The 23,830-nt window shown below is 44.7% G+C and overlaps 1 protein-coding gene across 2 annotated transcripts; it reads right to left on the minus strand.

The window, feature by feature from the left end:
* Nucleotides 1-218: 218 nt before the first annotated feature.
* Nucleotides 219-21,958, minus strand: KLHL42 (kelch like family member 42). 2 transcript variants are annotated; one of them, XM_080659229.1, is made up of 3 exons: nt 20,943-21,958; nt 11,161-11,354; nt 219-5,695 (listed from the first exon to the last, which is right to left on the minus strand). In XM_080659229.1, the coding sequence occupies exons 1-3, from the start codon at nt 21,812-21,814 to the stop codon at nt 5,244-5,246; spliced, it is 1,518 nt and encodes a 505-aa protein (XP_080515355.1). In that variant the 5' UTR covers nt 21,815-21,958; the 3' UTR covers nt 219-5,243. The 2 variants fall into 2 exon arrangements, with proteins under 2 accessions (XP_080515355.1, XP_080515356.1); XM_080659230.1 differs by having other exon boundaries at nt 4,439-5,695; nt 11,209-11,354.
* Nucleotides 21,959-23,830: the final 1,872 nt, after the last annotated feature.

Consider the following 23,830-nt stretch of genomic DNA (forward strand, 5'->3'; position numbering starts at 1 on the left):
CTTCGGTGATGTCGAACAGCTCTCAGTCGGTGCTCCGCACCTGGCCCCGCCTGCCCCACGGTTACCACCTCTCTACCACTCACGAGTCTCAGCCGGGCCTTCCCTGGGAGGCAGGTGGCTACCCCCGCATGGCCGGTCTCGTGCTTCACCTGTCTCCTCCCGGCTTTGGCACAGCCCAGGGGACACAGCTGGTATAAGTACCTAACAGACAACAAACGCTGATTTAGCACTACTTTATTGAAGAGATTTTCTCCTAGAGCTCTAAACACAAAATGAATGCTGTTGGGGCAAGTGCTTCATAAGCATCATTTCATTTAAATGAACCATATGATAATGTTTACACGGGAAGCCACACTTGAAATTGAAGACTCAGTACAACCGTTATAACAAAGTATCAGTCATAACAAAACATAACTATTCATTCTACTGATTATCATTTTCCCCAACATGACCACTGGATATGAAAACATTGTATAGACATCTAAGGAGCCCCCTAATTTTTTTAGAAAAATGACACAATAATACAAATTACATTTTCCATTTCTTTACTAGAAACAAACTATGACATCCATTTTGAGAAAGCACCAGTCAACCCTACCAAAGTAATGACTGCACACTTTTGCTCCTCAGAATTGACAGTCTTATACATTTCATCTGTCTCCTGTAGTAATGAGTGAAAATGGTTTTATCAAGTGCCTGTGTCAATGGGTGTGTATTTTATATCGTGCTCCACCGTGAACACAAGAAAATGAAAAACACACACTATTATGTGAATGAAACATACGGATGAAAATACCCTTAGTTAGCACAAAGGCAAAATCAACTGACTTTTAGTCAGCACTAGTGTCTTAAGGATAGTTTCTTTATTAATACTTGTTATGGAAGTGTTTTAAAGGCATAGGTATAAATGCACATGCAAACAGCTTGCCTCTCTCTGCATACCCACTTCCCTAGCTTTGCTTCTCCATTTCAAGGGCTCAAGATGCTGAGCCCTTAGCTACGTGGGCTGTGGTGCCTAGTAAGCATCCTATATAATAAAGGGGTAATATGCAAATCGACCGAATGGCGTAATGACCGGTCACTATGATGCGCACTGACCACCAGGAGGTAGATGCTCAATGCAGGAGGTGCCTCCTGGTGGTCAGTGCGCTCCCACAGGGGGAGCTCCACTCAGCCACAAGCCGGGCTGACGGCTGGTGAGTACAGCGGCAGTGACGGGAGCCTCTTCCGCCTCCACAACAGTGCTAAGGATGTCAGACTGACGGCTTAGGTCAGCTCCCCACAGGAGCAGGCCTAAGCCATCAGTCAGACATCCCCTGAAGGCTCCCGGACTGCTAAAGGGTGCAGGCTGAGCTGAGGGACTCCCCCACCCTCGAGTGCATGACCCTCTAGTTTTTAAATAAGAAGATCACATAATTTTCCCCCCAAAATAAATGAGGTACAGAAAAGACTATGGAACATAGCGAGGAAAAAAAGCATACTATCAAAAACAAAAGTGTGATGTTCAAATTTACAGAAAAGCTATCTCATGACTGTTAGTAACTCACTAATGGACAGATTAGACCAGAACTGAAGAGGCAGCCAAGCCAGGGGCCCTGTGTGCCTGACACAAGTGGGCATCTTTGAGGGGTGCTCTATCGTTACGATTACGGTGACCATTTTCACAAGGTGGTAGGCTCTCCAAGGTCAGAGATGGTGGCATATTGATATCTGTATCCCCGGTCCTTTCACATGATAGACACACAGTAAACATTTCTGGGAACTGGGCTCAATTGCCTCCTTGCTTTCAAAGCCATTTTGGGAACTATCTATTCACCTAACTCATTCAGTCCTCTAAGGCGGGGATGACAAATAGACTTCATCTCCCTGACGGACGGCAGTGGATGCCTAGACGTGGTGATGACGTGGATTCTACAACCGAGTCCTGGCACAGAGGAAAGGAGTGCTGCTCGCTCAGAATGCCGCCTTGAAAGAAGGATGGCACAGATGCTCCATATGCCCCGCCCCCGCTGGAAGGCATGCAACGCTCACCCATGTTACCTTTCTGTGGCTATGCTGCCTCTCAAATGCCCTGCTTTAAGCCACTGCTCACTGCACGCTGGCTGACCAGGAAGGCCAAGGCCTTGCCCCTCCAACTACCTGTGCTGCCAAGCAGGCAGAGTCACGCCTTTACCTGGAAACCTGGAAACACGGTCTCCACAGTACTCAGTGAGTGAGCGTTTACTGAAAGAGAACAAGCATTTTCTTGATCGTTTGCTTGAGATGTGTCTATCTCAGTATGACTTTAATTGATATCTAAGGCATTTGGAATTATTTTAGATTTGGGTTCCAAAATAAATGGCAGAGTTAAACTCTTTTTGGTATTCAGGCGTAATCTTAATCTGCTTGTTTCCTACTACTATCCATAACCTTCTCAGTACTTCATGGTTATGACTGAATCAATACTGTTGAAATAATCAACTCTTACCCATTCGTCCGAAAAACTTTCAAAGAACACAAAAGGGAGAAGCCTCTGAAACTAAAGGTATTGAAAGACAGCCAGAAAGAATGACAGAAAGAACCAGTAACGCCCCTCTCTCTACCAGTCCACGCTCAGGACTCACTCAGCCATTCAGACCATTCTCAGTGAATGAGGGGCTTCTGGCAGGGTGGCCACCATGGGCATCCTCCCAGGAACCCCCTCTCCATAATGGGAGATTAGCACCCCACAAAAAGCATCTCAGAAAAGAAAACACCTTTAGAGAAAGAAAGAAAACCAAAGGATAATATCAAAGAGCAAAATCCTGGGGGTAAGGGGAGATTTTCAAAGCAACATCAGTTTTCACATAGGTAGTCTTCACTGGAATACTGGCACCAACACAGGAACAGAGCTAAATTAAAATGACCCTCAAAATGTCAACACAGCTCACGTGCACCGCAGGAAGGAGGGTGTCCCAAATCCACTGGTCTGTTCCTATTGGACATTCCACCTTGCCCCATACTGCTGGCAGCCCATAGCAACAAAACCTCATTAAAAGTCAGCACATCTTAGAGAGAATTATAATATCCCAACCTACACACACGAGAGAGAGAGAGAGAGAGAGAGAGAGAGAGAGAGAGAGAGAGAGAGAGAGAGAGAGAGAGAGGAGAGAGAGAGAGAGAGGCACATGTACACACACAGCAAACCTGATTTATAAAAAGAGCTTTGTGGATCAGAGTATGCCTTCACTTGGGCCAAGAATCCAGTTGTTGGCATTAGGAAAACGGACCCAAAGAATGTAAAAGAATGTAATCAGGAAGAGAACTGGTTGGCAGGACTAACATTGTATTTTATATAATATTTACAAGCTAATATCCAATTGCTTGTCTAGAACTAATTCAACTGGCCAGAATCTTCTAAATACATAATGTCAAGCCTTAAAAAGTTAAGCTCTGTAGCAAGACAAGTTAACACTATCTAAAATAAATTATATTTTTAAATACATGTAATGAAATTATAGGTCACTAGAAATTCAATTCTATAATGAATATAAAGTAATATAAACCTACTGTTAAAGTACCATTCCCAGGAAGACGTCAGCACAAAAAAGAAAAGGCTAAGTGTTTGAGAATAAATGGATATGGCTTAGAAACCCTTAAATAGATTTCTGAGTACTGGTAGGATTAGTTGGTGACAAGATACAAAGATCTGTCTCCACAATAAAGGCTCACCTCATTTTACCTAGCAGTGTTCCTGAAAAGTTGTGCAAATAGTTTTTATAGCCAGATCCTCGTTTTAAATATGCCGGAGGCCACGATTGTAGATACCCTGGAGTGAGCCCTGAAAGACATGAACTGCTGAAGCAGTAGCTCCCCTAGACCCTGTCTGCACGGTGCACGCCCCCAGAGGCACGTGGGAAGCGTCTGCCATGATGAGCGTGCTGTGACCCTGTCTGCTTTCCTGTGGGCCCTCCTGAAGTGAGGCGCGCTGTAACTGGAATGTTAGGATGGAATCCAGCGCACAGCTGACCTGGTTCCGTTACAAAAGATCAGAGAAGTTCAGAAAGTGTTTTCCAATCAAAACAAAATTTCTGCAAGTATGTGTGTGTTTTTTAAGAAATGCTGATCAAAGATGGGCAGAAGCTTTTATCCACTGTTAACTGACTTATTAAAAACATGCAACTGCTTGAACTGGGCTCTGTTGGATTTAACAATCAAGTAGAGCTCCTTACCTAACTTCAGAAATAGCCCCCGATGCCACTCCACCTCTGTCAGAGCCTCATCCCCACGCTCCAGCGCAAGCCGTTCACAGCTTTCCTCACCCTACCCCACCAAAGCAAAGCGTGAATGAAAAGGCTAAAAGTAAATTAGAAAGATGCTTGGTCTAAATATGATAATTTTTTTCAGTCTTAAAAAGAAAGAACTAAGTCAAATACATTCAATAAAAGTAACTCTTAAAAGGTGATTATTTTTCTTATTTGGTGTTTTCTTCCCCTCTGAATTTAAGACTCCACTTTAAAATATATATGTACGCATCCTTCTAAACAATATATCCTCTATTAAACAATAAGCAATGCAACTTCTCTGGCCACATATATCTGCTACCTTCCACATAAAAGAAGTAAGTGCTTATATCTGCCTATTTACTCAGCATTTATAATTGAAAAAAAAAAAAAAAGACTGGAAAAATCGCTGAGGAAGTTTTTATGCAAGTTTTGGGGAAGACTGGATGCTTGCAAGGCTTCACTGTAGGGTTCCATCATTGTATGTTTCCTGGAAGGTAGTGTGCAAATAAGGTATCTGAACATAGTATATGTGTTTACAATTGGGAGAAAGGTGGAGACAATAGTGTTAATGTAACTGTTTGTCAAGTAAATTAATAAACAAAAAAACACTTTCACTTAAGGTATTAGGATATTTCAAGTGACCGAAATAAAACAGATTTTAAAATCATCTTTACCACTCGAGCCAATCACTGACTTTGGCCCTTTACTAAGCAGACACAATGAATCTTCTTTTCAATGATCAGTTTTAGTCATTGGCTCAAGGTTATCATAGCTGGATGAAAACATGATCATGGATTTGCTCCCATAATTTAAAAACCAATAATTAAAAAAATAATAATGTTGGTCTCTTTTCTCCACAAGTTTTCAAGTAATTAGTTCAAGTAAGCTTATTTACAGCTATTGTATATGTGACCTATGAAGTCAGCCTCCCTGGAAATGGGGCCCTACATTTTATTTTTGTCTTGAACCAGGCTTCTTGTAAATACTAATTCGATTCAGTCATGTTTCCGTTTTATTGGGCAGATAAAGAGAGGAAACCAGCAAATTATGTCCAAAGGCTGGAAAACGCCTAAATGCTTCCCAACTATCTGCGAAGATGTTGTACTTGAGGAAAACTCGATGCTCCAAGCTGGTCGACAGGGTCACGTCTCTGCTCATGATGTAGATGCCGTCGTTATGCAGCGCGCAAGTCAAGTTAAGGCCCGACTTGGACGTGTTCTCCTTGAGGTAGAGCCACTGCCGGGTGACAGTGTTGTAGGACTGCACGGTGAGCATGTCCTCACTCTGGCTGCTCCTCCGGTTGGGTCCAAGTTCGTGGAGACACCCCCCAACGATGTAGATGGTCTCCTCCACCGACACCATCTGCTGCTTGCGAATGTGGACGTCACATGTTTCAAAGAGGGTCCAGATGTCGGAGGAGGGGCAGTACTGCAGAATGTTCATGTTCCGGTCTGAAACGAGAAAAGAAGCCAAATATGACACAGCCACGAGTAACACCACCAACTGCCTAGGCGGTATATAACGGCCTACCTCCCCCTGATAACCTGTACAGAGGCACAACTATTTCAGACAAGCAGAGGCTGGGAACATAGTTTTGTAAATGGCTGGGAGGAGTTCCGTTTAGAATTGTCCCCACTCACTTCGCATTCACACATGTCCCCTCCCTGGGATGCTCTCAGAATCAGTAAGACCAGTGAGATGAGAAGTTGTGATCTGGGCACGTTCCCTGCTCCCTGGCACCCTTACACCTGTTATTTATTTATTTACTTTTAAAGACACTTCTTTTTTTTATGTCTGCCTTCTGATTCTTTGACAGCATCTTGTTGGTTTTCTTTAATATATATATTTTTATTGATTTCAGAGAGGAAAGAAGAGGGAGAGATAAAAACATCAAGGACGAAAGAGAATCATTGATCGACTGCCTCCTGTACAACGCATACTGGGGATCGAACCTGCAACCCAGGCATGTGCCGTGACCTCCTGGTTCAAAGGTCGGTCCACTGAACCACAGCAGCCGGGCCCTTACAACTTTTAGAACCACCAAGCCAATCAATGTAAAGAGAATCAGAGCCTCAGAAACTTCATTAATACCTACAGACTACTGACTATTTAATACAGACAGGCTGAGCCCCCAGGGATCTATTCTTGACAACGGATTCTACAAAACCACACAAGTGAGCAGGCTTCTTATGGGCTGTCAAAAAAAAAGGACAGAAAAAGTCAGGAGAAATGCAAGTCTCACCTCTGGCTGTCAATCCATAGAATCATTGGCAATTCTACTTCCCAATTGTTAACACCAGAGACACACTGACAAAGGCCCATTTCACAGGAGACAGTCATTGTGTGGATAAAATCAGGTAGTAGAGGAGAGACTGCTTGCTCTGACATTACTTTGAATGAAGGGAAAGCACTGCCTGCTCTCTTTTTAAAAATGCTTGTGAAATTTAAAACATTTAGTTTTGCCCTGCCAGAATGGCTCAGATGGTTGAGCATCCTTCCGTGCATCGAAAAGTTGCTGGCTGGATTTCCAGTCCGGACACAAACCTGGGTTGTGGGTTTGATCCTCAATTGGGGAGCCTACAGAAGGCAACCAATCAATGTTTCTCTCTCACACTGATCTCTCTCTCTTCCTTCCCCTCTCTAAACATGTCCTCAACTGAGGATTAAAATAATAATAATAATAATAATAATAATAATAATAATAAATATATATATATAGTTTCATTTTTCTTTTCTTTTTTCCTTTTCTCCTCTAGGAAAGAATAAATAGACTATTTTAGCCTCACGAGGGGAGAGAGGGAAGTGCTGAGTTATCAGAAAGAATGAACTTTCTGTGTGTTGTGTTTTATTTTATTATCTTTTAATATATTTTTATTGATTTCAGAGAGGAAGGGAGAGGTAGAGAGAGACAGAAACATCAATGATGAGAGAGAATCATTGATTGGCTGCCTCTTGCACGCCCCCTACTGGGGATCGAGCGTGCAACCTGGGCATGTGCCCTTGACTAGAATTGAACCTGGGACCCTTCAGTCTGCAGGCCGACGCTCCACCCACTGAGCCAAGCCAGCCAGGGCTGTGTGTTGTGTTTTAAAGAAACAACACAGTCTATCCGTGTAAGACAGCTCAGCTGGGGAACTGACTGTACGCACACATGTACAGCATTCCCACGGCTGCGAAAGGGGGAGCAGTGGGAACGGCGCTTCTGCCTGAGCCGGAAGGACCCGCCACAGAGGGCAACGATTGAAGCGCTCCACCACGATGCCTGGTGCCAAGACAAGTGCCTCCAAAGGGGGCACAGAGGGAATGGAGAGGAGACCAACCCTGTGTGTGCACATGCCCAGACCTGCAGGAATTTCAGAATTGCTATAGCTTTAGGGAACTGTCCTCCTGTTTCCCACCCACACTAATACCTCCCTATATTTCTTTTTATTGCATCTATTGTGACAAAGCTCATTCTAGGAGACAGCCCCAGGGAGTTTGGCTGCTAATCTATCAGAAAGTGCTCCTTAGTAACTTGGCTTCCCACGGCATGAATAAAGGACTTATTCTGGTGAAGCGTCAGCATATTTCTCAGTTCCAGGTCGGAAGGTCTTTGCAGGTCTCCTGTGAACTTTTTCTCTCCTCACCCAACAAGGCTCAGACCATGAGGAGGTGGTTTGAGTTGGAGGAATGATCTTTTCTCTTTTACATGTAGAGTTGATTCTGATTTAACAAATTACCCTTCTTCCCTTTAGTGGTTACTATTACTTTCGAATGAATTTTTTTAAGTCTTTAGTGCCTGCCCAAGAATTATAATAATCAAATAACTATCATAAAAATCATGAACTATAACTTTCTGAATTTTAAAAGTCTCGCCTAATGAAGTCAGCAGGCTGAGAACCCAATTTGAAGTCCAGAGGGTTTGTGTTTTTGTGTTGTTCTTTTTTCATAACAATTATGGTTTGTTTTATGTACAAAGAACTATTAGGAAATGCTGGGAACAGACTAACCAGTGGAGAGGGCAGCTTCAGCGTACAAGGAACTGCCCTGCCCTCTCATCTTAGAAAACTCGTTTTCAGCGCTTACACAAACATCCCTCCATCCACCTCACCTAACCATCCCATCGTGGGCATTTGGCTTGGGGAACCTGGGACAGGAATCACAGTGGGTGGCCCGAGTGAAAAAGGTACATTAGCCGTGGCTTTTGAAACTAGAAAACACACAAGCAGGGGTTTTCCAGGTCAAATCTAAAGAACACTGGCTCAGCCAGGGTCATGGAAAAACTGGGCCATCTACCAGCAGGGCACTCTGGGTCACAGCGCGGCCTGCCAGGCTTCACAGCTCCCGTTCAGGAGGGAGGTCCAGAGGTCTGTGTGCGCAGGACAGCCCACCGGGCGCACGCTGTGTTACAACAGTCAGAGGGGAATCAGAATTCTTAGAAATGTTCACGAGTGACTAGCTGTACTTACTGTCTTCAGAGAAAAGACACAAACTCAGGGGTACATATGCACACATGGGAATTCTCTGGAGGCTATGGTTTACTTAAGCTTATAAAGTTGGCCACTGCAACCTGAACACCAATGTTGAAGATAAAAAAAGAATTGAGCCCTAGCCAGTTTGGCTCAGTGAATACAGCACTGGCCCATGGACTGAAGGGTCTCGGGTTCAATTCCGGTCAAGGGCACGTACCTCAGTTATAAGTTCGATCCTTGGCCCTGGTCAGGGAGCGCATGCGGGGGCAACCAATCGATATGTCTCTCTCACATCAATGCTTCTCTCTCTCTCTCTCTCTCTGTCTCACCCTCTCCCTTCCACTCTCTTAAAAAATCAAAAGGAAAATATCCTTGGTGAGGATTAACAAAAGAAAAAGAAAAAGAGAAAAGAATTGAGTGCTAGGTTTCATCTTCCCCATTATTTGTAAAGGGAAAGCTGGTAATTATCTTCAGTGGAGAGTCACTAGGGAGGGACACTGGGAATAGCTCCACGGGTGATGAAAACCTGGGTGGAACGGGAAGCTCACTGTTTCCCCTGCACTGCTCCTTGTCACTGCCTCTCCTTAAATGCGTAGACAAACACACCACTGGTAGTGAGTGAGCTGAATGGTGTCCCTCAAAAAGATATGTCCACTTCCTAACCCCCAGAACCTTGGAATTGGACCTTGTTTGGAGAAAGGGTCCTTGCAGATCATCCTGGATTACTCAGGTGGGCTCTGAATCCAATGAGAAGCGTGTTCTTGAAAGAGACAGAAGAAGAAAAGACACGGACACACAGAGGAGAAGATGCGTGAAGACAAAGGCAGAGATGAGCATTACGTAGCCACTAGCAGAGCTGGAAGTAGCAAGAAAGGATTTTCGCCCTGGCCGGTTGCTTAGTTGGTTGGGGCACCATCCCATGTACCACCAAAAATTCACCAGTTGGAGTCCTGATCAGAGCATATACCCAGGTTGTGGGTTTGATCCCTGGTTGGGGTGCATCTGGGAGGCAACCAGTCGATGTTTCTCTCTCACATCATCTCACATGTTTCACTCCCTCGTTCTTTCTCTCTCTTTAAAATCAATCAAAACATATTAAAAAGAAAGAAATGATTCTCCTCTAGAGCCTTCCAAGGGCTCTAGAGACCCTACCGACACCTTGATTTAAGACTTCTGGTCTCCAGAACTATGAGAGAACACACATTTCTGCTGTTTTAGGCTACAAGTTTATGGTCCAGCCACAGGAAACTAAAACAGCACCCACCACCCTCCCCACCAAAGCATCTGTTTAGAGTTCACTATAAGAAGAATTAATAATAATAATAATAATAATAATAATAATAATAAAGTGAATCAGATGCTCATAAAACACCTTTCATTCAACTTCTTCCTCTAACATAAATCCCCAAAACAAGACACATCTGGTTATGGTGAAGAGAATGTTTGTCACCTGTGCTTGTATCAGCACGTGGATTTTTGTCCTATACTAAGTTACATGTGGTCGCCTACGGCTTAATGGGCCACCAGCATCACTTCCCCAGGCCTGTCCTGCCCATGTCACACCACAGAGAAGTGACAGGTTATCTCATTATGTCAAATAGAGGGGTCACTGAGACTTCAATGTGGCCCAAAGTCCTAGTAGTCCAGTTACTCCTTTTCTGAAAATTCTGGACATTCTACAGTCAGATAGAGCAAATGAAGAAATAAATTTCCTTGGAAACAACAGCTTTATGGGGGAGGTGAGAGATCAAAGGAAGGGCACCTCTTCCTGGTGGCCCGCCATTGCCTTTCTCACCACAGCCAGGCTGTGTTCTGCCAATAACCTGCGAGAGGCTTCCTGCCACAAAGAGCTGTGTAAAACCTGCTGGAGAAACTTTTATCTCCAAATGGTTAACTATAAAATGCCCATCAAAAATGTGAAGAACACATATGCACAGTTTAATAAATAGCAGAACCATCCCACCCACGGGTCAGAAAAGAACCTTCTCATATCATGTTCTCTTGCTCCTCCCATGGTGTGTAAGCAACAGCTGAGAGCTGCGTTCAGAATCTGCAGCTCATATGCTTGTGCTCAAGAAGGAAGCAAATGAAAATAAAACTCTGCAAGGCTGTCTGGCACTGATTCCATAGTGTTGGATGGGGGGATTCGTGTGTGTTGGGAAAAAGGATGGGAATGACCCAGCCAAGTCATAAGATGACAAACTATACGGCTAGCTTTCCAGAGCAGAAATACATATTTTCTTCACAGTTCTCCCTACCCCATTCAAAGGCATCAAAGGCCCCTCCTGTCCAAACCACCCTGTCACACAGGACTCACTTCCTTCCAGAGGTGTAAATACACAGTACGTAATGCACAAAATCACACTTGTGTACACTGGAGTGTTTCCTCTGGCAGCCTCTGACCTTCCCAGGCTGCCTGCAATGCTGACATATAAGAGGACTACTTACTTGGCCCCTTCACTTACCTTTGGTCGTATATCCTCCAATGACATAAATTTTCCCCTTACACTCACATGCAGAGAACTCAGCCAGAGGATTGGGTAAGGGTGCTACAAAATTCCACGCATCCTGCTCAGGATTGTAACACTCAACATTAGAAACGACCTGCCCACCAATGGCATAGAGTTTTGAATTAACGGCCACAAGTTTGAAGTTAGACCTGAAAGACAGAACACAAGGGTTCACAAAGTCAGTTCTCTTGGCATGAACTTATTTTAAAGAAATAAGACGATGGCAGGAACTGCCAAAGCAGAGTGTGGAACCTGTTGGACAGCAGAAGAAAATCCGCTGTCCATGTTGGGTGACATTCTGCCTGGGGACAGAGGAATGGCCAAAGGGCATCTCAAATTTCACTCTTGTCCCCAAAAGTCCACAAGAATGGTGCATTCTCCAAACTTTAGCAATTGAAGATAAGCATTCAATATAACAAGAACTGGTCTTGCTTAGCCTTACACCAGAACCAAAGTTACTCTGTTTACTAAACTCAATTTACTAAACTCTATTTACTAAACCTTCTTTTCAGGAGCAAGACCAAGTGTTAAGGGAGAAAAGCACCCACTCCACTCCCTTGTCTCTCTACTCAGAATGTTTACCTCATTTTTCCTACTATGTGGGTACGCTCCATCTGGGGTAATCACCAGCACTGCTTACACAGACAGGGATAGGCAAAGTGTGTTTGCTAAAGGGTGATTCAGAGACCCCATTACCAAGAGCACACCAAAGGAGACTGCTGTTCCTCGCTCCTCCATAGGAGGGTATCTTATATGGTGCTTCAAAACAGGTAAGGTGGGCAGGTAAGCACTGAACTGATTAAAACTATTTTGATCCAGCATTCTTAGGGTACCTATACATGTTAACAAATACTTATGTCAACAAGTGCTCACCTATCATAGCGTTAAATGATTTTTAAAAAGAGAAATATACTGATTGCAAGCCCCATATTCAGTAAGAGAATTAAACGCTGCTCACAGGCTTCAGCACACGGGGAAGGAGAAACATTTGGAAGTGCTGGGCCAGTCTACTGTCTCAAGTTCACAATAGTATGAGCAGCAGCATGATGCAACAGAAAGAGCTGGGGCAGAAATCAGAACACCAGGTTTGAGTCCCAGCTCTGCTGATAACCAGCTACCTGACCCGGGCCCAACCCTTCACTTCCTCATCTCTAGCTTAGGGGTAATATCCAGCACAGGGAGGTCAAAACAATTAGAGCAAATAATTGATCAGAAAATACTAAACAGAGATAAGATACTAGCATTATAGTTTCTCCATTTTCTAGTATCTATCTATATAAAAGCCTAATATGCAAAGTGTCCCCTCGGGAGTTTGACCAACCGGGAATTCGATCGCTTGCTATGACATGCGCTGACCACCAGGGGGCGGCACAGAATGAAGGCAGGCCTCGGCCAGCAGCTGGCAGCCGGGAAAGGGAGGCCCCAGCCGGCAACTGGTAGTCACTAGGGACCCTACCCATGCACTAATTTCGTGCACTGGGTCTCTAGTATGAAATAAAGAGACGAGACCAGGTGAATTTAGAGGCCACATCTAACATCAAAACAATAATTTCTTCAAAAGTAACAATACCCAAAGAAAGAAGTGGATAGAGGCTACACAGGAACGAAGAATGTAAGAGGGTAAACAAAGAAGCACAGTGCACCAGTGGACCATGCCTGCTCTAAAGGTGTTTGATAAACACTGATGCATTAGGATTCAGGACATATGTAAGTGATAGCCACCTACTAAAAAACTATGATTTCTTAAAGTGCTTGTAATGTTTATACCTAGGTAAGATTTAGTTTAGTTTTGCTTTTCAAATCAGAGAGTGAATAGAGTCCTCTTCATCAAGAAGCCCATATTGTCTATTAAACCCAGCCAGCCATTCCATTTTTCATGCCAACAGACCTCACAGAGGCGGCAACTACTGGGGGGTCCCTGATTCATGTTGCTTACTTTTCCTGCTGCCAATGGTCCTTAAAATCTGACCATGATGCCCTCTCTATGCGTGCAAATTTGGGGAACCAAGGGAAATAAAGCTTGTAAATAAGCACTAAATTTTACCAGCCCACAATTTGTTTTTGCTCCCCGTAGGTACACAGATAGTAAATTTTGTCAGATCAAAACAGTTCTTAGTATTCACCCAGCAGCATCATTTGTCCTGAGCAAACATGCAAAGGGCTTCTTTTTGAGGCTGAATGAATAGACAGTTAAAAGTAAATGCTATATCTCCAGACCCCAACATGCTCGAATTCACTTGAAGGGGAACATTTTTCTACACTGAATTTGTGTCCGGATGAAACTGCCACCCCAAAACAGACCTCTTAATGAAGAGGCCTACTGATAAGGGGTCTGAGCCCAGGCTTGTACAGGGAAATCTCGGCTCCACTGCTCAACAGCTATGTGACCACGGACACGTCATCGAGCCTCAGTTTCTCCACCTCTGAAGTGGGGATAAGAAGAGCACAATATTGCACGTGGTAAGGGTGGAAAAGCATCACACCTGCAGAAACAGGTCACTTAGAGGAAATGCTTTTCTGCATGTCCTACGCCTGAGTTTCTCCACTTCAGGAGGGTCGGTTTCTCATTTGTCAGCTACAACTGTTATTGGCCATGATGCACTCTGGGATTCTGCACGAGGTGCTCTCTCATTCATAAATTCTTGTCATTTACTGCCTCATTTCCAATTTTCTGAAAATAGTTCTTCTATTCTTCATTTCCTGAATGGTAAAGGTACGAATTCAAGCTATCAATTATTTTTAAAATTATGGCCTCTGCAGTGTTTTTCTTAATATTGACCCCTGAGAAAACATTCAGGAGGCAAAAAGAAGAATTTTTAAAACCAGATAATTTGTTGGAGCTACATACTTGAATTATAGTAAACAGAAAGGAAAGTAAGAAAAATTCAATGATTTAATTTCTACTTCACTTAGAAGAAATACAAAGCTCTTTAAATCCTTAAAAGCTAGCCCTGGCTAGTGTGGTTCAGTGGACTGAGCACTGTCCCATGCACTAAGAGGTAGCTGGGTCGATTCCAGTCAGGACATATGCCTGGATTGTGGGCTCGATCCCCAGTAGGGGGTATGCAGGAGGCAGCTGATCAATGTTTTCTCTCATCAATGTTTCTATCTCTTTCCCCTCTCTCTCTAATCAATAAAAAGCATATTCTTTTTTAAAGAATATCCTTAAAAGCTAAGTTATATAAATCATGATAAACACCAGCGCACAAATATCAATGATTGATAGCTGTATACAACTCTAGGGAGGCAGAGCGGCATACAGTACTGGCCCTGTGACTACATGCAAGTTAAATGAACTCAGTTAGCCTCAGTTTCCCCTTTGGGGAAATGGGACCGATAATAATACCTAACTCACAGAGATGCTGTGGGCATGAAATAGGAATTGACATCTAAAAGTAGTGACCTCAGTAAGCAGTGACCACAATACGCTGCCCAGAGTACGAGCTCAATTCATTGCTATGAATTGCATCTGTTACTATTAGAGTGAAATGCCAAGGTCCTTTCTCAACCATTCAGAAGAGGATTGTATAGTCTCAGGACCCTCCAGATCCTTCTGCCTCCTCTTCCCCTTCTGCTGCCTACTTTCTGCCACTTCTTTATGTATTAACCTCCCGCGGGGACCAGGAAGAGAGGGGAGAGGTTAGGAAACAGAATCAGTCCTGGATCCTACCTACGACCACCTCTGAGAAACTTCAGTGCACAAAGCGATTTAAACTATTGGCCAAAATTATATTGGGGGTTGGGGGGATGAATAGATACATAGCTTGCTTGCTTTCCCACTACTCTCAGGCTCCACTGAACATTAACCAGAGTACAAAATCTCCTGATGGCTCCAGGACTCTAGAAATGCTCTAAAATACTAAACTTTGGCTCAGAAGGCAGGGGACAGCTAAGGCTGACAACTCTGATGCCGCCTCTGCCAGGAGACTGTTCAGTCTCTCTCCCAGCCTTGCTGCAGTCACACGCAGAACAGGAGGACACGCCCAACTCCAATTTCACAGCAAAAGTGCAGGGCAACGGAAGGGACTAGAGGCAACTTTAGAAATAGAGAAATTAATGAACTGACCGTGGCCACAATGGCCAGCTTCTGCAAGTTATCGCTAATTAAAGTGAGGAGGGAAAGCAAGCAATTTTGTGAGCACACACGCTTTTACATGTGAAGAGCTATGTCCCAACAACGCCCAAGATCAAATCCACATTCAGATCAGGGGGCAGTATTGCTCACCTGGACTTCAAAGCATCCTCTCAAAGAGTGATGGGGACTCACTGCCATTTTCAAGTTGGTGGGCATAGCCCTAACCATTTATTTTTGTATCTGCTGCTGGTCATACAGCAAGATGTTCTCCAGGGTGCAAAGGGCTTTATAAAATCTCCTAAGCCTAGGGTTCTTGGCTGTCCTTAATTAAGAATCTGGGATTGTGGCACTGTTCAGTGCCTGGGGAAAGCAGGCTGCTCTGCATTTGACCCTTGGTCAAAGTAAAACGGTACAGATCCATCCCACAAGCTGTGAGTCAAAGTGAATGAAAATGCTGTGTAAAACCTGCCTTTTTTTACTCAAGGTTCTAAGTTCCCTGCAGTGTTTCTGAAACTTGTGTTGGATGCATTAGCCAGAAACAAGTGGGTTTCATTTATACTTGTCTCATCAATTATAAATTCCTGCAGCCAGGAACTATGTCCTCCTTGTTGTTTATCCAATGGTGACAAGAAAAATACTGGATATAAAGGCTGTGGTGAATCTGAAGCACACAGGATAAAATTCTGAGAAGCAGCACAGTACCATAAAATACCTAAGCTCCATTTCTTGGAAGAAAATACTTTTGAAAAGGAAAATTTTTAAATCTGAATGAAGATGATCACTGCCAATCTGTAAGCCGTAACTTGTAAGCTATCTAAATAGTTAGACGTATTCAATAGGTACTTCCATTTTTGTTACTATTCCTAGTAGACACTTAGAGCAATCTACTTAACTTCTGGTGCCTTAGTTTCTGCTTCTATAAAATGGGAACCTGCCTAATAGAGCCCTTGTGAAGAATAAGTGAGATAATACATGTAAAGTAGGAGGAACAGTAATTAGCACAGACTAAATACTCAATTAAGTGTTACATATTTGTTCAGCTATTCTAAATAACTATAGTGACTGTTATAAGATTAAACTGTTCACTAAAATGTTATATTTTAAATGACTATCAAATTATACATTGGCTTTTATTACAGTAACATAAAAATCTATGTCACAATTCAACAAACCATGAGTCGCACACATCTATTATTTTTTGGACACCATCTTAACAGTAGGAAGGAATACATAAGTGTTGAATAAGTAGTTAGACTCCACTGGAAGAGAGAGAGACAAACATAAACAAAAAATTTCAATTCAAAGTGGGATTGTGCTAGAAGAACACAGAATTTGAACCCAATTGAGGATTCAGGAAGGGACTCCTGGTTGATAGTATGTCAGATCTGAGTCAAAGCTGAGGGAGATAAAGAAGGGTACACACTCCAATATGGCATCAATAACCAACTAGAAAATATAACGTAAAAAGTATCTTTGTAGGAAAAATACAGATGCTACAAAAATAATAAAAGAAACTTTTCATGAAGGATCAAAAGACCTAAGTAATTCCTGGATAAAGAAACCATTTTTCAAGCTGGAAAAATATTATAAAGCTGTGAATCCTCCTCCAAATTAATCTAATGCTACATAATCTTAATCAAAATCCCAACAGGACTTGACAAGCTGACTCCAAAGCTTATCTGAAGAAGATATGCAAAAAACAGCCAAGAGAATTAAAATAAAACAAAACAGAACAAAGGAGGCTTTGTTTTACTAGACAAAAAAAATAAGGTAAGGAGAGGGTGTACAAAAGTAGGTTTACAGTTATTTGAATGGAAAAAGATATGCCGGTTATGATTATTACAATAGCTTTCTTAACGCAAAAGAATGTCACAACTATAAACCTACTTTTTGCCCACCCCATAGATTACCAAACTACCATAATTTTAAAAATGTGTTATTGATGCAGAAATAGCCAATCTGCCATTTAAAAACAAGATAATTAGCATATGATAACTGGTTTTGCAAATCATAGTGTGAAGGATTAAGGCCTCTGGGATATTTAGAAAACTTGTTATAACCCCACACTATACCTTAAATAAAAATAAATCCCAAACAGATTCAGATCTAAGTGTAAAAAGGCAAAATTAAAAAATAGATCATGAGATAGATGAATATTTATATATTTTTAGTTTGTAGAATTCTTTCCTATGTAAGATAGAAAGCTCAAAGAACACATAACAAATTTTACTGCAAAACATTTTAAATATCTTTATACAAGGATATACTATAGCCCTGGCTGGTTTGGCTTAGTGGATAGAGTGTCGGCCTGTGGACTGAAGGGTCCCAGGGTCAATTCCAGTCAAGGGCACATGCCCAAGTTTTGGGCTTGATCCCAGGGGAGAGGATGTGCAGGAGGCAGCCAATCAATGATTTTCTCTTATCACTGATGTTTCTATCTCTCTCTCCTTCTCCTTTTCTCTCTGGAATTAATAAAAATGTTATTTTAAAGAAAAGAAAAGAATATACTATAAACTTTAAGTCCAAAACTAGAGCCTACACTTTGTTGGGTCTGCAAAGTTTTTCTTGTTATTGTTGATTTGTTTATTAAATGCAGTAAGCTGCCAACATTTTAAAAAGTCAGAATATCTACATGTCTGGCAACACCATTTCTCACTTCCATTTGGCAATACTGTAGCCAGCTGTGGCTGAGAGGTGGAGCCCTCTTGTGGTGGGGCAGTAGCTCTCTGGTTTATCATAACTCCCACCTCTACTCATTGACTTTATATCCATGGTCACTTCCCGCATTTGTGAACCTTATGATAAAAGACAAGAGACTAATATCTACATATATAAATATAACAAAATAAATATGAAAAAGATAAATAAGCCAATTTTTTTAAAAATGAGCAAATGCCACTTACAAAAGTATACAAATGGCTGATAATCATATGAAAAGAATAATCTCTCAATCAGAGACATTCACACCAGTCACCTATCCAGGTTTCCAGGAATTTGCCATATAGAATCAACTCACATATGCCTAGATGTTCAATATAGCATTGTTTATAATGGCAAATGGAAGTGATCTAAATGCTCATGAATAAGGGAGAGATTAATTACATTATGGTACATCCACAGGCTGGAATACTACAAAGCCATTGACATGGCTGGGGTGGATCTGTTTGTTGATATAGAAAAAACTGTCAGCCACAGTAATGTTAAGTGGAAACATCAAGTGCTATAATAATCAGCATAACTTAATCAATTTGAGTAAAAATATACATGTATGCTATATATACACCCCCCAAGTATATCATTTTCCCCTATTAACCACTATCAACATATTTATATGAATATCTACACTAATAAAAGAGAAAGATGCAAATTGACCATATCTTCGCGACACCCACCAGCCAATCAGGAGTGAGTATACAAATTAACCCAACAAAGATGGCAGGTTAATTTGCATACACAGGCGCCGAGCGTCCGGGGGCGGGATGCTTGTGTCATCAACATGGCAATGACGCAGGCGTTCCACACCACCCCAGCCGCTCCCGGCCTCTGGGCAGCGTGGGAAGGTGGAAAGGCGGCTCCGGGCCAGAGCAAGATAAAAAGGCGGCTCCAGGCTGGAGCAAAGGCGGAAAGGCAGCTCCAGCCTGAGCGAAGGCAGTGCCGGCAGCCAGGGGAAGGAAGGCCCGTTCTTGCACGAGTCTTCATGCATTGGGCCTCTAGTACATTTATAATTTGTAAGTATTAATGTGTACTTAAATATATAAGTATGTCTATAGATAGACATTTTTTACTCTATAATTTTTCATGTCATTTGCAGTTTTTCTAAGCATGAATTCAGGCATTACTCGAATACTTTTTTTTTTTTCAAAGAGGACAGAAAGGATATTCCTTGGAGTGGGGGGTGAGGGGGAGAGGTACAGAAGACTACCAAAGATTTGCCAAGAAAGAAAAAAATTTTATGAGGTTTAGTGAGAGAGTTGTGGAGCTATGGGAGGCGTGCTGAGCACCAGCTGATACAGCAGAAGACACGTGTGTAGAGGTGACAGACAACCTGCTGGGCCTTACACCCCTAATCTGAGCATCACTCATAACCACTGAATGTTTCTTTGTTGCTTTAAGTAAAGCTCCTAGAATTTGTTTAAAAATAATATTCTTGTCCAACTGGAGTGGCTCAGTGGTTGAGCGCTGACCTATGAACCAGGAGGTCACGGTTCAATTCCTGGTTAGAGCACATGTCCAGGTTGCTGGCTCTATACCCAGTGGGGGGCGTGTAGGAGATAGTCAATCAATGATTCTCCCTCATCATTGATGTTTCTATCTCTCTCTTCCTCTCCCTTCCTCTCTGAAGCCAATAAAAATGTATTTTAAAAAATAATAGTAATAATATTCCTGACATCAAATTTTAAATATGAAGTCATCTTAGCGGTATAAATAACGCACTAAAAAGGGGCTGGAAGAAATATGCTAACCTGTAGATGGCTGCTGCCTCTAGGAAGGGGGGAGTAGCAGTGATAGCCTTTCTGCTTCTTTATTCTTTTCCTTTCTCCAATTTTCTAGAATAACTACATATTATTTTTAATCATTAGAAAAAGGAACACTTACCAAAATAAACTTTACACTATAGTAGAAATAAAGCTAGTGTTCCCCCTGGCCTGGGGTGCCCCTCAAGTGAAGTAAACACGTGTAATGGCTTCCCCATTCCTGTTAAGACTTTCTTTGACAAGCGGTGAGTCCCCTGACTCCTTGCTCCATACGTCAGGGCAGGAAGCATGGGGGCGCCGCAGATGGATACAGGTGGACCAGAAGAAAAGGGTATTCTTGTATTCTTGTCCTTTCTTGGGTTACACTGATTCTTCTCCCACTTCTGAGTGGCTCTGGGTCATCTTGGGCCCTACCATCTTTATTTCCTACCACCTCTTCCTGTATCTGCTTTGCTCCTGTTTTCCTATTCCTTCCCTGACTCCTTTCTCTACCCGCCTTTTCTCTTCCTTTGTTCAAGTCACCCAAGTTCATATTGGGAGGGTTTTGCAGGATGGGAAGGGAGAAGGTTGGGGTGGGTGGAAATATTCTAATAGGGTAGGTGACCACTTCCAGACTCAAGCTTTGGGTCAATAATGATGGCAATCTGGGGAGGAAGTGAGATGCAAAAGAGAGGGTAAAAAATAAGAAAGACAGTCCTATACAGGTAATATTAATACAACCCCAAATATCATCTCCTGATCATAGATTGGCGCTCCAGTGTGGGAGGCTCAAAAGTCATCGACAACATCAACAAACAATCCCCTAAAGTCAGTGTTACAGGTTACTGCCCAATGTGTCATCATTATCAGAGCCTAAAAAATAAAATAAAAAAGGTAAAAATAAAAGCAAAATTAAAGAACCGTCTTAAGCATCTTAGGAAACCACAACATGTTTTTTCCCACTGGGATAAAGGCCAAGAACGCAGCTGGCCTACAGACACAATACCTGCAAGGAAACCACTCAGCTTGTAGACTTTCTTGGGGCCTTTTCTTCCTTTAAAGTTCTTAGTTCATTGGGAGCTTTGCCAGAATCAAGGCCAACAACAGTCCTGGAGGTGCCATTCCCACCTCGGCACAGCCTCCTGTGACTGCCCAGCAAATATTAGGGGAATGAAGGAGAAGGCAGCAGAGCTCTGCTGGGAGCTTACCTCTTCTGGTTCATGGAGGCCACCTGGAGCCACTCGTTGGTGCTGGGGTTGTAGGAATGCGCAGCGGAGATCTCCTGGCTGGTGATCCTGTACCCGCCCACTATGAAGAGGTAGTTGTCCAGGATGGCAGACCCGTAACCCCGGACGTTCACCAGGTCGGGAGGAAGGTTGTTGGCCAGCGGGAACCAACGTTCAGTCATCTCCTCATACCTGAGCATGGACGGAGGCTCCCCCTGGTAGGGGTGAGGGGCCAAGGGCCCCCCCAAGAAATCCCCCAGGGCCACGAGGACAGGAGTCCCCGTCATCCGGGCCTCCCTCAGCCTCTGCTTCAGGCTGACATCCCCGGGGGCTTGAGCAGGAGAGACCAGGAGGTGGAACTGGGGCTTGCACAGCACCTCGTGGAAGTGGACGACCATGAAGCGCAGGCAGGCCTCCTGCAGGTCGGGCAGCCCGTACACCTGCGCCAGGCGGTACAGCTCCAGGCAGTTGGTGAGCCGCACCTGGGACAGCAGCAGCTGCAGCAGGGACGTGACCTGCAGGAAGGAGGCCGCTTCCACCAGCTCGGACAGCAGGCTCGCCTCGTCCATGTCCTCCTCCTCGGCCGCCCCCCCGCCCTTGTCTCCCCGCGGGCCCAGGAGCCAGCCCTCGCGGGCGCCGCCGGCGTTGATGAAGTCCAGCACCAGGCGCAGGCCCGGGGCGCTGAGGCCGCGCAGCTGCTGCACCTCGGGGCCGCCGGCCTCGGCGCGCAGGGCCTCGCGCATGCCGGAGCGGTAGAGGGCGCGGAAGTAGTCGCTCTGCTCGATGAGCTTCCTCTTGCTCACCGGGTAGCAGCGGTCCTCCAGGCGGATCTGCACCATCTCCTCGGCCGACATGGCTGGGGGCGCGGGGGCCGCGGCGGGGCCCGCCAGCTCTGCGCGCTCGCCTCTCCGCCCCGCGCTCGCCGGGTTCCGGCTGGGCGCGCCGGGGGCTGGCGCCGGAGGAGGAGGAGGCCGGCCAAGGGCCGCTGCTCCCGCCCGCGCTCGCCCGGCCGATCTGGGTTGCGGCGGCACCGCCAAGGCAGCCCCTCCTCCTAGGCCCGGGCGCTGGGCTCAGTCGCGCTGCCCCCGAGCGGCGACCCTGTCCTCCTGGGCGCGCTCAACGCCAAAAAAGGGCCGGCGGGCGCGCGCCGGGCGTGGGGAGGCGGCCGTCCCCGCGCGGGCCGTCCCGGGCCGCGTCAGCCGGGAGAGGACCCAGCCCCAGCCCGCGCCTCCTCCCACGCCTCGCGCCGCACTTCCGCCCGCAGGACCCCTGCGGCCCGCAGACCCGCGGGCTGGCTCCGGTTTCCCGGGAGGGCTGGCGGCTGCGGGCCTCGGACCCGGCGGCGCGGGAGGCGGGAAGCGCGGCCCCGCAGCCTCCCCCGTTCGCCGGGCGCGGCGGCTCTGCAGCCTGCGGGGTCTGCAGCGGTGCTCGCCCGGGGACTGGAGACCAGATGCAGCCAGTCTGCTTTCTCTTCCACGCTGCTTTACGAGGGGGCAAGACAAAAAGCCAAAGGGACTGGCGTGGGAGGAAAGGGGTGAAGAAAGTCTGGGGTCCAGGGAGTCAACAAAACATCACATCTGGGATCGCCCCTCTGGCCCAGCCCCGCTTCGTGTCGGGGGGGCTGAGGCTCCCTGGCCGCCTCCGGTCGCGTAGGTGGCACCTACAGCTGAGTCTTGGACTTGTCATTGTGTAGGAGCCATCTTGCAGAAAGTCCAGCCAGTTGGCAGCAGGCTCTGCGGGGCTCAGAGCATGGGGTGCACCCGATATAAAGGCCTGGGAAGCGGAACAGCTTGTATTTGGGGCTGCGGCCCGTTATCCGATTTATGCTATTAAAAGAAAAAAGTACAACTCAACTAAAGTTAGATCTCGTGCCTTCTTTTAAAATACTTTCTAACATATAGGAAGTCATTGCTTTCTCTATTTCGGCTTGTTGCCTTTAGGAAATGTTAACTTTGGGCAGAAAGCCTGGCCACTTTTGCTCATACTGGCCTAAAGAGGCGGCTTTTCCTGCCACCCTGTTACCCTTCCTTCCCCTCCCCCCACCCTTACCCTCACACTGAGGACTAACTACTTAAGGTAGGACCACTTCTTCCTCGTCTTCCCTCACATTGCAAATAGAAAGCTCACCCCAAATAATACGAAGGACCTTGCGTTGCCATGAGATAGGAATTAATCCTGGGGAGGGACAGGATTGGGAGGGAGGAGGGGTGGTTCACTCTTGTCTTATAAAACACCCCTGAAAACTTGCCCACACCAAGATTTGAGAACCAACCAGAATAGTCCTTAACTTGGAGAGAATATGTGTTTTGCTTTTTTTTTTTTTTTTAATGTGTTTGAACATTGTTTTTATTATTACAAGCTTCAGCTTTCTTCTTGAATGACAAGTTGTTAAATAACACCTTCTTAAGTACGGTCCCCCTATTTCGAGCAGAAGATACCTCCAATGCTGGTTAACACTTTAACTTAGGATGGGGGAAGTTAAAAACCAGAGAAGAAAGTCCTATCTGTAAAACAACAAGTTCTCTCAACACATTGTTTGGTTCCATTTGTGCTTCTCTCTATGTAACTTAGCTGCTTCACAGTAAGGTGATGTCACCCATTATTTTGTTTAAAATCCACCATGAATAAGCAACTAAAATTGTAAAGACATGGAAAAAAAATCGAGTGGATTCTGGCCTCCCTGGGAAAAGCGAAGGAAATAAAGGTGGATTTATGACTTGCCTCTTAGATTCCATGAAAAAACGTCTAGCTTTTCACCTTGTTTCACCTGGCCTTTATCATCCCTAATAAAAGGTCATTCTCACATGGACCTTTCATGCTTGTCCTCAATGAGGGTGCAGTTGAGACATTCTAAGGTTCTTGGGCGGTGA

This window comes from Plecotus auritus (genome assembly GCF_963455305.1).
Source record: "Plecotus auritus genome assembly, chromosome: 3".
Taxonomy (NCBI): domain Eukaryota; kingdom Metazoa; phylum Chordata; class Mammalia; order Chiroptera; family Vespertilionidae; genus Plecotus; species Plecotus auritus.